The sequence below is a fragment of the Seriola aureovittata genome, chromosome 11 (genome assembly GCF_021018895.1).
Source record: "Seriola aureovittata isolate HTS-2021-v1 ecotype China chromosome 11, ASM2101889v1, whole genome shotgun sequence".
Classification (NCBI taxonomy): domain Eukaryota; kingdom Metazoa; phylum Chordata; class Actinopteri; order Carangiformes; family Carangidae; genus Seriola; species Seriola aureovittata.
The window spans coordinates 2,716,733-2,729,426 of record NC_079374.1 but is presented as its reverse complement, the minus strand read 5'-3'; the positions used below and the strand labels follow the sequence as shown (position 1 = coordinate 2,729,426).

The 12,694-nt window shown below is 36.3% G+C and overlaps 3 protein-coding genes across 3 annotated transcripts; 1 reads left to right on the top strand and 2 right to left on the bottom strand.

Annotated features, from left to right (window-relative positions):
* Positions 1-1,293: 1,293 nt before the first annotated feature.
* On the bottom strand, positions 1,294-2,220 carry LOC130177621 (olfactory receptor 6N2-like). The gene has a single exon (XM_056389516.1). It carries the CDS (start codon positions 2,218-2,220, stop codon positions 1,294-1,296), a length of 927 nt encoding a protein of 308 aa, XP_056245491.1.
* Positions 2,221-5,874: 3,654 nt separating this feature from the next.
* On the bottom strand, positions 5,875-6,783 carry LOC130177761 (olfactory receptor 6N2-like). The gene has a single exon (XM_056389700.1). The coding sequence runs from the start codon at positions 6,781-6,783 to the stop codon at positions 5,875-5,877; it is 909 nt and encodes a 302-aa protein (XP_056245675.1).
* Positions 6,784-9,178: 2,395 nt separating this feature from the next.
* On the top strand, positions 9,179-10,105 carry LOC130177620 (olfactory receptor 11A1-like). The gene has a single exon (XM_056389515.1). It carries the CDS (start codon positions 9,179-9,181, stop codon positions 10,103-10,105), a length of 927 nt encoding a protein of 308 aa, XP_056245490.1.
* The last annotated feature ends 2,589 nt before the right edge of the window (positions 10,106-12,694 follow it).

The following is a 12,694-nucleotide window of genomic DNA, read 5'->3' as shown; positions in this document are numbered from 1 at the left end:
CCCCACTGTTTCTGTGTTCACTAACTCTGACTCTTTGGAGAGTTTCATGGACAGCTGGATTAGGGCATGAAACGACTGCAGAGACGTGTAGAGGCCAGTGTTCAACACAACCCACATTTAGACTGGTCGACGAGGTCACCGATGTCATATCTATATAGTTTAATAAAGACTTAGATTAGCAGATATTAGCACAAAATGGTCATTGCTATAACACCACCACTACTACTTTTGTGGGTTGAAGTATTGCCATTTCCTGTAGCTAGTGAGTTTTTGAATAATGCGGTCTGGCCAATATTCTGCAGCCAGATTGCTAAACCAGACTAAACATATTACATCATACTTCACTGTAGGTGAGTTTAATATATGGCCATGAGTTATCCAGTGTCATCCTGAGTGCAGACACATTTCTGAGAGTTGGGTTTTCATAGCCAGTGCTGGTGGAAGAAAAGTGGGCCAGGGTTTAAACACTAAAGTAGCTCTGTGAAATGTCAAATAATATTTCTATTGTGAATATATATATGGATTGTCTAATATCAGTCTTTGTAGATTAGTCCAAAATCAACATCTCTGACTCATCAAATGAACCTGCCTGAGTTTGTCAGACTCTCCTGTTTCCCTCAGTGTCATGTCTTTTCCTGTAAACATCTGGTTTGTATGGCCAGCTGTCTGTTTCCCTCTGTATGTGTGCTGCACATAAATTCTTTGTTTATTATATTTTTTATTTTGTTTCAGATGGCATGAACTTACAATCACAACCTGTTCAATAAGGACAATAATTTTAACAGGTCATTGTAAGTAAGAAGCCCCTTTCAGTGAATTCAATGTATTTCTAAATAAGGAAATAAACCACAAAAGAAAAAAGAATGATCTGTGAACACTCCTGTGTTTGAGGCTGTTCACACACAAGATGAACCCAGAGCATTTAAAAACATTTCTTCAATTCATTGCCATTGTAAGCTTAATCAATGAGCCCAGAACTATTCATACTCATACACGGTATGTATATGAATATTAGGTATATTTTCATATATACTTGAGCATGGATTAAAATAGCATTTTGTGTGAAAATAATTGTAATTCATGTCAGAAAATACCATCATAATTTAGATTTAGTTGTTAATGTATGAAAATGAAAAGGAAACCTGAACACTAACAACAATAAAAACAATGTTGAGGTTCACAATATTCTTTACTGTGCATTAGTCATAGAAAGAATAATTCAAAATACATTTAAAATATCCCATTATTACATCACAGAACAGATGTCTGTACATTTGCTTTAGTTTTAATACATCAGATGATTTTGGCTGGAAAGAACAACCTCTTGAGGTGTTTAGAGATTTCTTTCATTTTTAGTCCATACATTATTGGATTAAAGAGAGGGTGATACATTACAATTTGTAACGTCATTATTAAACGTACAGTTTTTGGAAAATCTGATTCCAGCTGAACTGTAATAACATCATATGCACACAAACAGGAGAAGTTGATTAAAACCAACAGGTGAGGTAAACAGGTCTGTGCAGCTTTTTTCCTGACTTCTCTACTGCTTCTGTAGGAGATTATAAGTATCCTGGTGTATGTGAAAAGTATGAAAAGCACAGGGAGAAGTGCAATATTTAGTAAAATTACCATATCATGTATAATTTGTGCACTTGAGACAACACATTGAAGTTTATAAACTGTGTTGTTACAAAAAACTGCTTTCAAAGTAAAGCTGCAGAGTTTTTTATTCGCACTCAATCCAGCTGGCACTGCAACCTGAGAGGCAGGCAGGAGCCAAGCTAAAATCAAGAAAATACTCACAGTGGTTTTTCTCATGATAGTTGGATATTGCAGAGGTTTACATATAGACACATACCTGTCATAGGCCATGGCTGCCAAGAGTAAGAACTCTGAACCACCTAAAGAATAAAATATATGGAACTGAAAGAGACAAGCTGAATAAGATATGATCTGTTTTTCAGATAAAAAGTCAATCAGAAGCTTTGGGTAAATAACAGTGCTCAAAAGAACAGAGTTGATTAACAAAGCTGCAATGAAAATGTACATAGGCTCATGGAGGTTTTGGTGAATACAGATCAGGTATACGATTGTAGAATTACTGCAGATTATTAGAATATATACCATAAATATAATTATAAAATAAATATATCTGTATTTGTCAACTTCCACATACCCACCAAGAGTTACAAAGGTCACATTAAATTCATCATCCATTAATTAACCTTATGAATAGAAGAGGCAGATTACATAAAAGGCAAATGCAGGTAATAATAGAGGCAGTAACTATCACTCTGTAAACTGAATTAACATGTAACCTGTACCTGAGAGTTTTTTCATTTACAGTTACCTGACCACTTAGAGTGTGTTCATCTCCAGTATTCAGAGAGTGGACTGTTTAGGTCTGTGCAATGTTTTTTTTATCAGATTGTTTCATCCTCCATGGATCTCATTACTCCTTAACAACACCTGCTAACACATAAACAGCGCCATCAAACTCTGGAGGCCAAAAGTTGAAGATAGAGTTGCTTAAAGCTTGGGAAAACTTTCAGTGTTTCAAGGAGGACATTGAACTCCACAACAGGGCCCCCACTAGTTTACTGGGAGAACGCTTTATGTGTCAGGAGTCCAAAAGGCCAGGGCTGAAAAATGTAATTGCGAAGCTTTTCACTACTTTTGGGTTTATGTTTGGGTTTTCCAAGCACGCGCAGAAATCATGTTAATCCCGTCAATGATTTTCTGCATTTACATTAATCTCTGTATGTTGCTTTGGTGTCACTCTTAAAATGAATATGCAGAAGCAGATATGAACAAAATGGAGATTGTGGTGCAACAAAAAGAAGTCTCGCCTCCTTCCTCAAAAATCCAGCTAAATAAAATAGTTTTTCTTATGCCAGTGAATCTATATCTCTTTTGTGTTGTTCTGACTGGCAATGTTCGGTTTATTCATCCAATATGCTTTCATTTTGTTTTGAGTGATGTGATCTAAACCAATCTGTTTTCAGGCAGAGCTGTACTCTTGGCCAATCAGATATCAGCTTGAAGGAAAAACAGGAAGGAGAGAACTAGGAGCACATGATGAAGAAGAGAGGTGCGTAGCTAGCGCAGCGGTGAAAGCTAAGTTTACTGTCGATGTGATTAATATTTGTAGACTGAAATACTTATTATTATTTATTAAGTATTATCTAGTGACAACGAAGTGAAGCTTTCCGAACCAGCAAAGCTTTCAACACAGTTGTATCTAAAAATTAATTCATTACTCGAAGCTCTTCACATCAGAGTTCAATGGGGACATCTCCTGTTCAATGTGAGGAAAAGCACAAGTGACGCAAAACATTTCACAACCGACCAACACGAATCTCCTTGAAGCAAAAATGAATGGATGAATACATGAATTAATTAATGAATAAATACATTGATACATAAATAATAAAAAAAAAACTGTTCCACTGCATCCTCCAAATAACATAAAAACAATAAAAATAACGTTTTTCATTGTGGATTTAGAGAAATTCCCTTTTGTAAACAAGTAAAACTCATGAATTCATTTGAAACCAGGCGTTGCCATATAGGGCTCAAAATCTCCCAGGTGAGCCACTGGATTATTCTCACCTAGATGTCACGTGAGACGTCGAGGCTTCGCTGGAATTGTTCAGTGCTTCGTGAAGGTCCAACTCACCGTCACTACAACAATCTACGACACACCTCAACAACCCGCGGAAATGCGCCGCGTTTCGCGCGTCTTTAAACCTTTTTGAATCAGAGTTCGAAGCGGTCACGTGGGTGTGTGTGTGCAACCGAAGTTCGTTGCCACGTCATTGGTCACGTGATTGTGATAGAACGAATCACGTCTCGATACAAAGATTCACTGAAAATAGATTGTTTTTTTTGTTGTTGTTGTTTTTACACAGTCCCCGGAGCTTCGGTGTCGCAGGTAACACCACCGATATTATCTTTCAGTTAGAAGTCGTGTGTATCTCAAGGTTCAGTAACTCTTCTGTCGGAAGGTCGAAGTTAAAGCGCAGGCAGATTAATTGCGTTTGTTGTTTTCACTCCCTTTTGTAAAAAGTGTAACTCCGACTGTAAAGCGTCGACGTTTAAGCTAGCACCGTCGCGAGGGACCGTTAGCTGTAACCGCCGGCCGTACGTTTCGCCGAGGACTACGGGAAACGAGGACGTCGCTGGCGCCACGTGATAACTAGCATCTGTTTCTACCTGTGCTCCCGACCTGCTGCTGCATCATCTCCCGGCCCGTGAACTGCATGTTTCCCGCTCCGGTGAGTAACTGTCTGCGTCAGTTAAGGACGTAAGGATTTGTTTACACGTGGGCCCCAACGGTTAGAAATCCAGGCGCTTATTACTAATAATTTGAGCTGTTGTAAAGGCGGAACTGTCCAACCACAAACTAATGTGAATATAATTCAGTTTACTGTGTTTATTTTTTTGATAAATACACTCATTCACACAAATACACACAGACTGATAAACATACACATATAGGTTTTTAGATTATTGCCTAAAACAAGAAAAATGTTGATTTTTGTCAGTGTGTTTAATCTAAGTATTTTGTTTATTAATTATTTTTTAAAAGGGCATCTTAAGTTTAAAGGTTACTTCCCCCGAAATTTGATTTGTTCTTTTTGTTTAATTGCTCTCTTATTTATTTTGAGTTTGCTCAATATTGTGAAGCAACAGAAAAAGAGTTTTGTTTTGAAACAATATTACAATTTGAGAGAATACTAGTGAATAGAAAATATTTTGAAAATAAAGACTACAACAGAGAAACTAGAATAAGAAAATAAATATATCTTTGTTATACATTATCACAAGGTTGTACTGAATGTTTTCCTAAGGTTTACTGACATTAAAGATACCAACCTTTGTTCGTGGGGAAATAAAAATATTCACAGTGTATGAGTGACATTGTCCGACAGTGGAGGCACCGTGCTATGATTTATTGAGAATTATTTTGTTTTACATATGTTTATTTGTCACATTGTAGCCTGTAATAATAACAACTACTGGTACTCAGGATCCTGTTCATACAAAATTTAGAATTTTGTAAACAGCGTTATCACAAATTATTCTTTTAAAGTAAAGTTTCCTATCAGCACAATTAGATATTGGATATTGCAGAGGTTTATGTATAGACACATACCTGGCATAGGTCATGGCTGACAACAGTAAAAACTCTTAACTGCCCTGAAAAACACAGGCTTGATAAGATATGATCTGTTCTTCAGATAAAAAGTCAATGAAAAGCTGCAGATTATTAGATACTTTCTTACTGTTACTGTTATTAGTATTTTTACCATGATTAAAATTGGCTATGATTTAATATGGGGTTTTGGATTGAAATGTGTGCTGTATCAATAAATGTAATATGTGTATTTTTGGCATCAGTTTATACCAGTTTGTAGTTTATGGTTAGTTCTTGTGATATCTCAGCTTGTTTGGCTCTAATCATTACTGTCATTATTACAGTGATTATAATTATTTCACAGCAACAATGGTTTAAGTCATTTTTATTCAAGAATTTCACATTGTCTACCAAATCAATCAAATGTGAACATCAATTATAAACTTAAACGATACACCAAGAAACAATGTCGCCAGTATGGAAGACATTAGTAGTACATCGGGCTCTACAGTGCTTTTCTACTGTGAAACAAAAACAAACTGGAGTAGAATAGAAAATAGCATACAGATTTTCTGTTGCACTGGCAAAGTCACCTTGATGAAGACCACCAGCAGAAAAGCAATGAGCTCAAAATAAAGTTTTTTACTTCATGTTACTGGAGTGTTGACACCTTCAGGATTTTTGAAATACATTTAACAACAGTTATCAGAGCCAATAAATTACACAATTTTTCAGAATAACCTCTTGAGGTGTTTATAAATTTCTTTCATTTTCAGTCCATATATGATCGGATTAATGAGAGGATGATAAATTACTAATTGCAATGTCATAATGAAGCGAACAGTTTTTGGAAAATTAGTTTCCATTCGCAGTAGAAGTATATCATATGCACTCAAACAGGAAAAGTTTAGTATAACCATCAAGTGAGGTAAACAGGTCTGTGCAGCTTTTTTCCTGACTTCTCTACAGCTCCGATAAGAGATTATAAATATCCTGCTGTATGTAAAGAGTACGAAGATCAAGGGGAAAATCACAGCTTTCACAAAAAGAACCAAACCATATATATTAAGCACAGGTGAACTCACACAGTGAAGTTTATAGACTGAGCTGTTACAAGCTATTCCTTTCAAAGTAAAGTTACACAGTTTTTTATTAGCATTCAGAACAGTCTGTACTGCAACCAGACAAGCAGGCAGAAGCCAGGCTAAAAGCAATAAAATATTAATAGTTTTTGTTCTCATGATAGTTGGATATTGCAGAGGTTTACATATAGACACATACCTGTCATAGGCCATGGCTGACAGCAGTAAGAACTCTGAACCGCCTAAAGAGTAATATATAAACCACTGAAAGAGACAAGCTGGGTAAGTTATGATCTGTTTTTCAGATAAAAAGTCAATCAAAAACTTTGGGTATAATGCAGTGCTGTAAAGAACAGAGTTGATTAACAAAGCTGCAATGAAAATGTACATAGGCTCATGGAGGTTTTGGTGAATACAGATGAGACACACGATGGTGGAGTTACAGCAGATTATTAGAATATAACATGTAAACATGATCATAAAATACAGATATTTGTATTTGTTAATTTCCACATACCCATCTAGAGTTATATACGTCACATTGATTTTACTATCCATTAAGCTTGTCTAAACAAATTATTAAGAGAAAAACTTACACTCACATATTGTACATTTAGCATAGTATTTAGTAGATTTTCTTTTATATACCCGTACCTGACCTTCACATGAACTTGTGTGCTTGATGAAATATTCGGGTGAGTACAGATATCCAAGCAGAAACGGAACAGTTTGAGTCTGTGGATTATTTTAATCAGTCTGCGTCACTCTCAATGGATCTCATTAAAACTTCCTCCAAGTCCTGCTATCATCTGAACAACTTCATCATACTCTAGAGGCCTGAACCCATAGATGTTGTACACCTTGTTGACTGGGCCTGTCATATTTTTATGTGATCATTTAACTCAATGGTCACTGTATTAAACTTGTCACAGCTAAAGAAATGGACTAAAAACGTTGTTACTTTCTGCACATTGTGCGCCAGCTTGCCAGGAGACGCGTGAGGCAGGTTGTTCCTCGTAAAAAACGTACTTTACAGTTTCTGTCCCGACTGAACAAACTGTGTTAATTGTTGTTGGTTTAATTTCTCAGCCTCAGAGGTTGCTACTTGGTGTATAGCCTTGCAAGCGACTCTATTAGTGTATTAGGTGGCCTGTTTTGAAGGCTCTTTCAAATGTGTCCTTCTTTTCCTGGGCAGCAAAGGATCCAATGGGTGGATCATTTGAGGCCCAACTTATCCCAAAATTCATTGCACGCTGGTAATGAAAGCAAACAACACTGAGCCTGAGGATTATACCTTCCAATGTAAGCATTGGGTTTCATCTCAGTTCAACAGCTAACGGTACAACTTTTAAAACCAAGGCCCTTAAAACCTGTAGTTTTTGTGAAAAAAAAGTTACGTGTTGTCAAGGTTGCGCATTGAGATGCAACAGTGAGGGAGTACACAGCTGCTGACACACACCACAAATTCTCTGTGGACCTCTCATTTTGGTTTGGCCTTCACAGTCCACGATGTCTACGAAGGGCCACACCTTCGTAGACTGTGTCCTCCGCAGGATGCACCCCCTGAATTGGTACAAGCTACAGTCCTTGGCAGGTTTCAGTCATGACAAATGACAACAGCATAAATGGAAAAGTTAAATGTTTAAAGTCTTTATTCGTGTGAACAGATGTGAAGTTTTTCTACAAACAGGAAGTGTAATGTTGCCATGGCTTCAGTGAGTCACACTGTGGGTCCAACTTTTGCCACATTGTTCCTAAACCTTGTTACGGCTGGCTCAAACACCGAACATAATAATGGACACCACACCAGTAGGAAGGTACTGCATATGAATTTATTACAGTAACTTAAGGACAATGCAGGAATAAATGGAGAAAACAACACCTGCTAACACATAAACAGCGTCATCAAACTCTGGAGGCCAAAAGTTAAAGATAGAGTTGCTTAAAGGTTGGAAAAACTCTCAGTGTTTCAAGGAGGACATTGAACTCCAAGAATGTTAGACTCTCGCAGGGCACCAAATTTCACATTGTCTACCAAATCAATCAAATGTGAACATCAATTATAAACTTAAACGATACACCAAGAAACAATGTCGCCAGTATGGAAGACATTAGTGGTACATTGGGCTCTACAGTGCTTTTCTACTGTGAAACAAAAACAAACTGGAGTAGAATAGAAAATAGCATACAGATTTTCTGTTGCACTGGCAAAGTCACCTTGATGAAGACCACCAGCAGAAAAGCAATGAGCTCAAAATAATAATAATAAAATAATTCATGTTACTGGAGTGTTGACACCTTCAGGATTTTTGAAATACATTTAACAACAGTTATCAGAGCCAATAAATTACACAATTTTTCAGAATAACCTCTTGAGGTGTTTATAAATTTCTTTCATTTTCAGTCCATATGGTCATTTAGCTGTATTTGCCACCAGTTTTGTTTTGCCTCCAGCTAACAATGTGACGTAATCATGAAGTAGGCGCGAAAAGGGTCTTTCTGTGAAAGCAGAGACATGAAGCATAAAATATAATATTAAAAATATGAATCACCCCTCTATATCAGTTGGAATTGCATTTCATGAGAATGAAGTAACGTAGTATAATGGGTTGTAAAATTGGTTGAAAAAACTGTACACATGGATTGCCTCATAATTTCAGGCCTGATGAGAGCTGATGAAGTTGTTCATGAAGAATTTAATGAGATCCTTGGAGGACTAATACATATCATAAAAAATCTTCCTCACACAACAGTTCACTTTCTGAATTATGGAGATGAACAGTCGCTCAAGGCGGTTTCAAACTCAGGTATCTGTAAATGAACAGGACAATTTAACATAGGTTATAATTAAAAGAAGTCAAAGTGAGACTTCATCTCTTCAATTTTATTCATGCATGCTTGTTACACATTCTGTCTGTTTTATCCATAATTTCTTAATGCTGGAGAATCTTAAATGGATAATGAATTAAATATAACGTATATTATGCTTGGTGGCTTTGTAGATTTGAATAAATACAGATATGTTTATTTTTTACTCATGTTTACAGTTTATATTCTAATAATCTGCAGTAATTCCACTATTGTGTGTTTTATTGTAATTCACCAAAACCTCCATGAGCCTATGTACATTTTCATTGCAGCTTTGTCACTGAACTCTGTTCTTCTCAGCACTGCTATCTACCCAAAGCTTTTCATTGACTTTTTATCTGAAAAACAGATCATATCTTATACAGCTTGTCTTTTTCAGTATTTCATATATTACTCTTTAGGTGGTTCAGAGTTCTTACTGTTAACAGCCATGTCCTATGACAGGTATGTATCCATATGTAAACCTCTGCAATATCCAACTATAATGAGAAGAAAAACCATCAGTATTTTGCTGCTTTCAGCTTGGCTTATACCTGCTTTACATGTTGTGGTGCCTGTTTTACTGGGTCGTGAGAAAAAACCCTGTAACTTCAGTTTGAAAGGAATTTTTTGTAACAATTCAGTCTTGAAATTTCACTGTGTGAGTGCAAGAGTGATATCAGTTTATGGTTTGGTTGTTTTGCTAAATGTTGCAGTTGTTCCTGTGCTTTTCATACTCTTCACATACACAAAGATACTTATAATATTATATCGAAGCAGTAGAGAAGTCAGGAAAAAAGCTGCACAGACTTGTTTACCTCACCTGTTGGTTTTAATCAGCTTCTCCTGTTTGTGTGCATATGATATCATAATAGTTCGACTGGAATCTGATTTTCCAAAAACTGCACATTTAATAATGACTTTGCAAGTGGTTTTGTATCAACCTCTCTTTAATCCAATTATATATGGTCTAAAAATGAAAGAAATTTACAAACACCTCAAGAGTTTTTTCTGTCAAGTCAAACAAGGCTAAATAATGTTCATTCACTCTGTAATAATCATGCAAAAATGTGATTTCTCTGATCCTTGGAAGTCATTTAATATAATAATGTCTATATTACTAATACACATTAAGGAATATCAGCAGCTTTAACAGTGTAATGATTAACTTGCTGCTCTGTATAACTATTCATCCCTACAGGGTTAGAGGAAGCCTGTTCCCAGTAACACTTCCCAAGTATCATTATGTTTCAGTGTAATGATAAAGTTCACAAGGATTGTCGATATTAATTACAGAAAATTTAAGCAATATATAATGTAGTACTAGTAGTAGGAGTAGGGATAGTATTATTAGTAACTTTATTTCAGATACATGGTTCCATATCAGTAAAGTAATTACTTAAAAAATAATGTATAAATCCACAGTAATTACAGCACATACAGGTATTTAATCCAATGTTTCCAGAAACAAGAGGAGTACCTTGTGTCACTTAGTGTGGGCTCAGTTAAGACCTTAATTATCACATTTTTTGATGCAATTAATTGACACATGCAGATCTATACATAAATTCCTCAGCAAAGCATGAAAGATGGGAACATTACTTTCAGTAGGCACTAAAAAGGGCTGTTTTCACATGATCTGTACACATATGAAGTTTGCGTGCCTGCATGTTGGCTTTTGCATTACAACAATGGCGCTGCACATCATCATCACACATAACATCCCTGATGATGTGACCTAAGTACCTTGTTTTATTCACTACATTTAGCACTTGGTCTGCCATAAAGAATGAAGGAAAATTTTGCTTCTCATCCTCCTTGGTGTTAACAATCAAGATAACACTCTATGGTTTAATGTCATACTCTGAGCAGTTTCCTGTAAACCACTATAAGGAGACAGAGCAGTAATTCTGATCAGTAACTGTAGGTCTTTACAGCCTTAAACAGGAGAAAATAACTGTGTTTCTTTATTGCATTTTTCTTCTTTTTTGTGGTAGGCTACTAACATTGCCCTTTTGCAATATGTGTAATTTCAAATTGTTTAAGAAACAGTAAGAGTTTGTGTCTGTTTCTATTTAGGAACCAAGACTTGGAAGTGCTGTAACTTTTACCATTTTATAATAATTTAATCTGAAACTTTCTGTGAGAAAAATAAATAATTAATAAAAAATGGAAATGAACTAAATCACTTTGTTCTTGCTGTAAAATAAATATCCCCAGTTGTGGCCCCAGTTGCACATACTACCTCACCCAACTTCCTCCTCTGCCCCAGTCATAATTACTACAGCCACTAGAGGTCGCCTAACAATAAAAAAGTAACCATGGTTCGAAATAAGCTGCTGCACAGACGGCTTGTTTATAGGAGGACAGTTCCACTGAGCAATGTAGCAGAAACAATCTTACATTTTTAACACTTCATGTTCCAGACAGTAGAACAGGAATAATTACCTATAAATAAATACCTGATGCTTCAATACACCATAGAAATACTCGTTTAAATAATTAGTTTCAGCACAGATCTGCATGTAAAGTATGTATGTCCTGCTTTTTGTGTTTCTCGTCATCTGCAGACATCTGGCTAGTTAGCATTAGCTACACCACTACATGATAACAGTGCACGCATTTCCCTGAGGTATAGTGGGCGATGTGCCGCAGTGGGAAAGCAGCAGGGTATGGCCTACCATTAGGGCGTATGCTGTTGGTACGTTGTAATGTGGTTGCCATGTAAACTGAGTTTTCTGACCATAACTCACTTACCAAACATCAGTGTATGGAAGAGGGGGAAGCACTGCTTTTAAAAGGGATGGGAGGAGGAAATGTGAGTGGCCACAACCATCACCAGCCCCTAACATGCTCGTCTATAGTGTACGATAATGGATAATTCCTAATCCCACCCTGTTTCCAAATGCACCTCATAAGCACCTCTGGCCTTCCATGCTAAATGAATATGAAAACTGTCTCAGCATGAACAAGGTGCACTTGAGGGCACTTAAAACAGGGCTAATTTTTGTTTTTATAGGATGTGATTATTACAACATGCAGAAAGGATTATTCTCAGTCAAAAAATAACATAGATGATAGCTGCTACATTAGCTGTCATGAGTCTCCACAGTCCAATAAACTGTGGCCTAAATACAGCATATGGTCATTTAGGTTGCAGGACTGCCATCCACTCTGCTTAACTTAGTTTGCTCAGAGGGTTGGTTATCCTGTTCCCTGTTGTATATGCGCCGCAGACACATAGCAGATGAGCTAATGGCGGTTAACTGGATATGAATGATGAGATCCTTATTTTACGGCAAGAACAATGTGGTTTAGTTAATTTTAAGTTTTTATTTATATTTTCTCACAGAAAGTTGAAGAGTAAATTATTATGAAATAGTAAAACTTACAGCTCTCCCAAGACTTGGTTCATAAACAGACACACAGACACACAAACTGTTATTGTTACATAAACAATTTGAAATTACACATATTACAAAACATATATTGCTGATATTTTTTATGTTTAAAATACTAACATCTGCACGTGATCATTACATTGAAACATAATTATACGACAGTTACTATGAATGTGATTACTGGGAACAGGCTTCCTCTAACAATGTATGGGATGAATAGT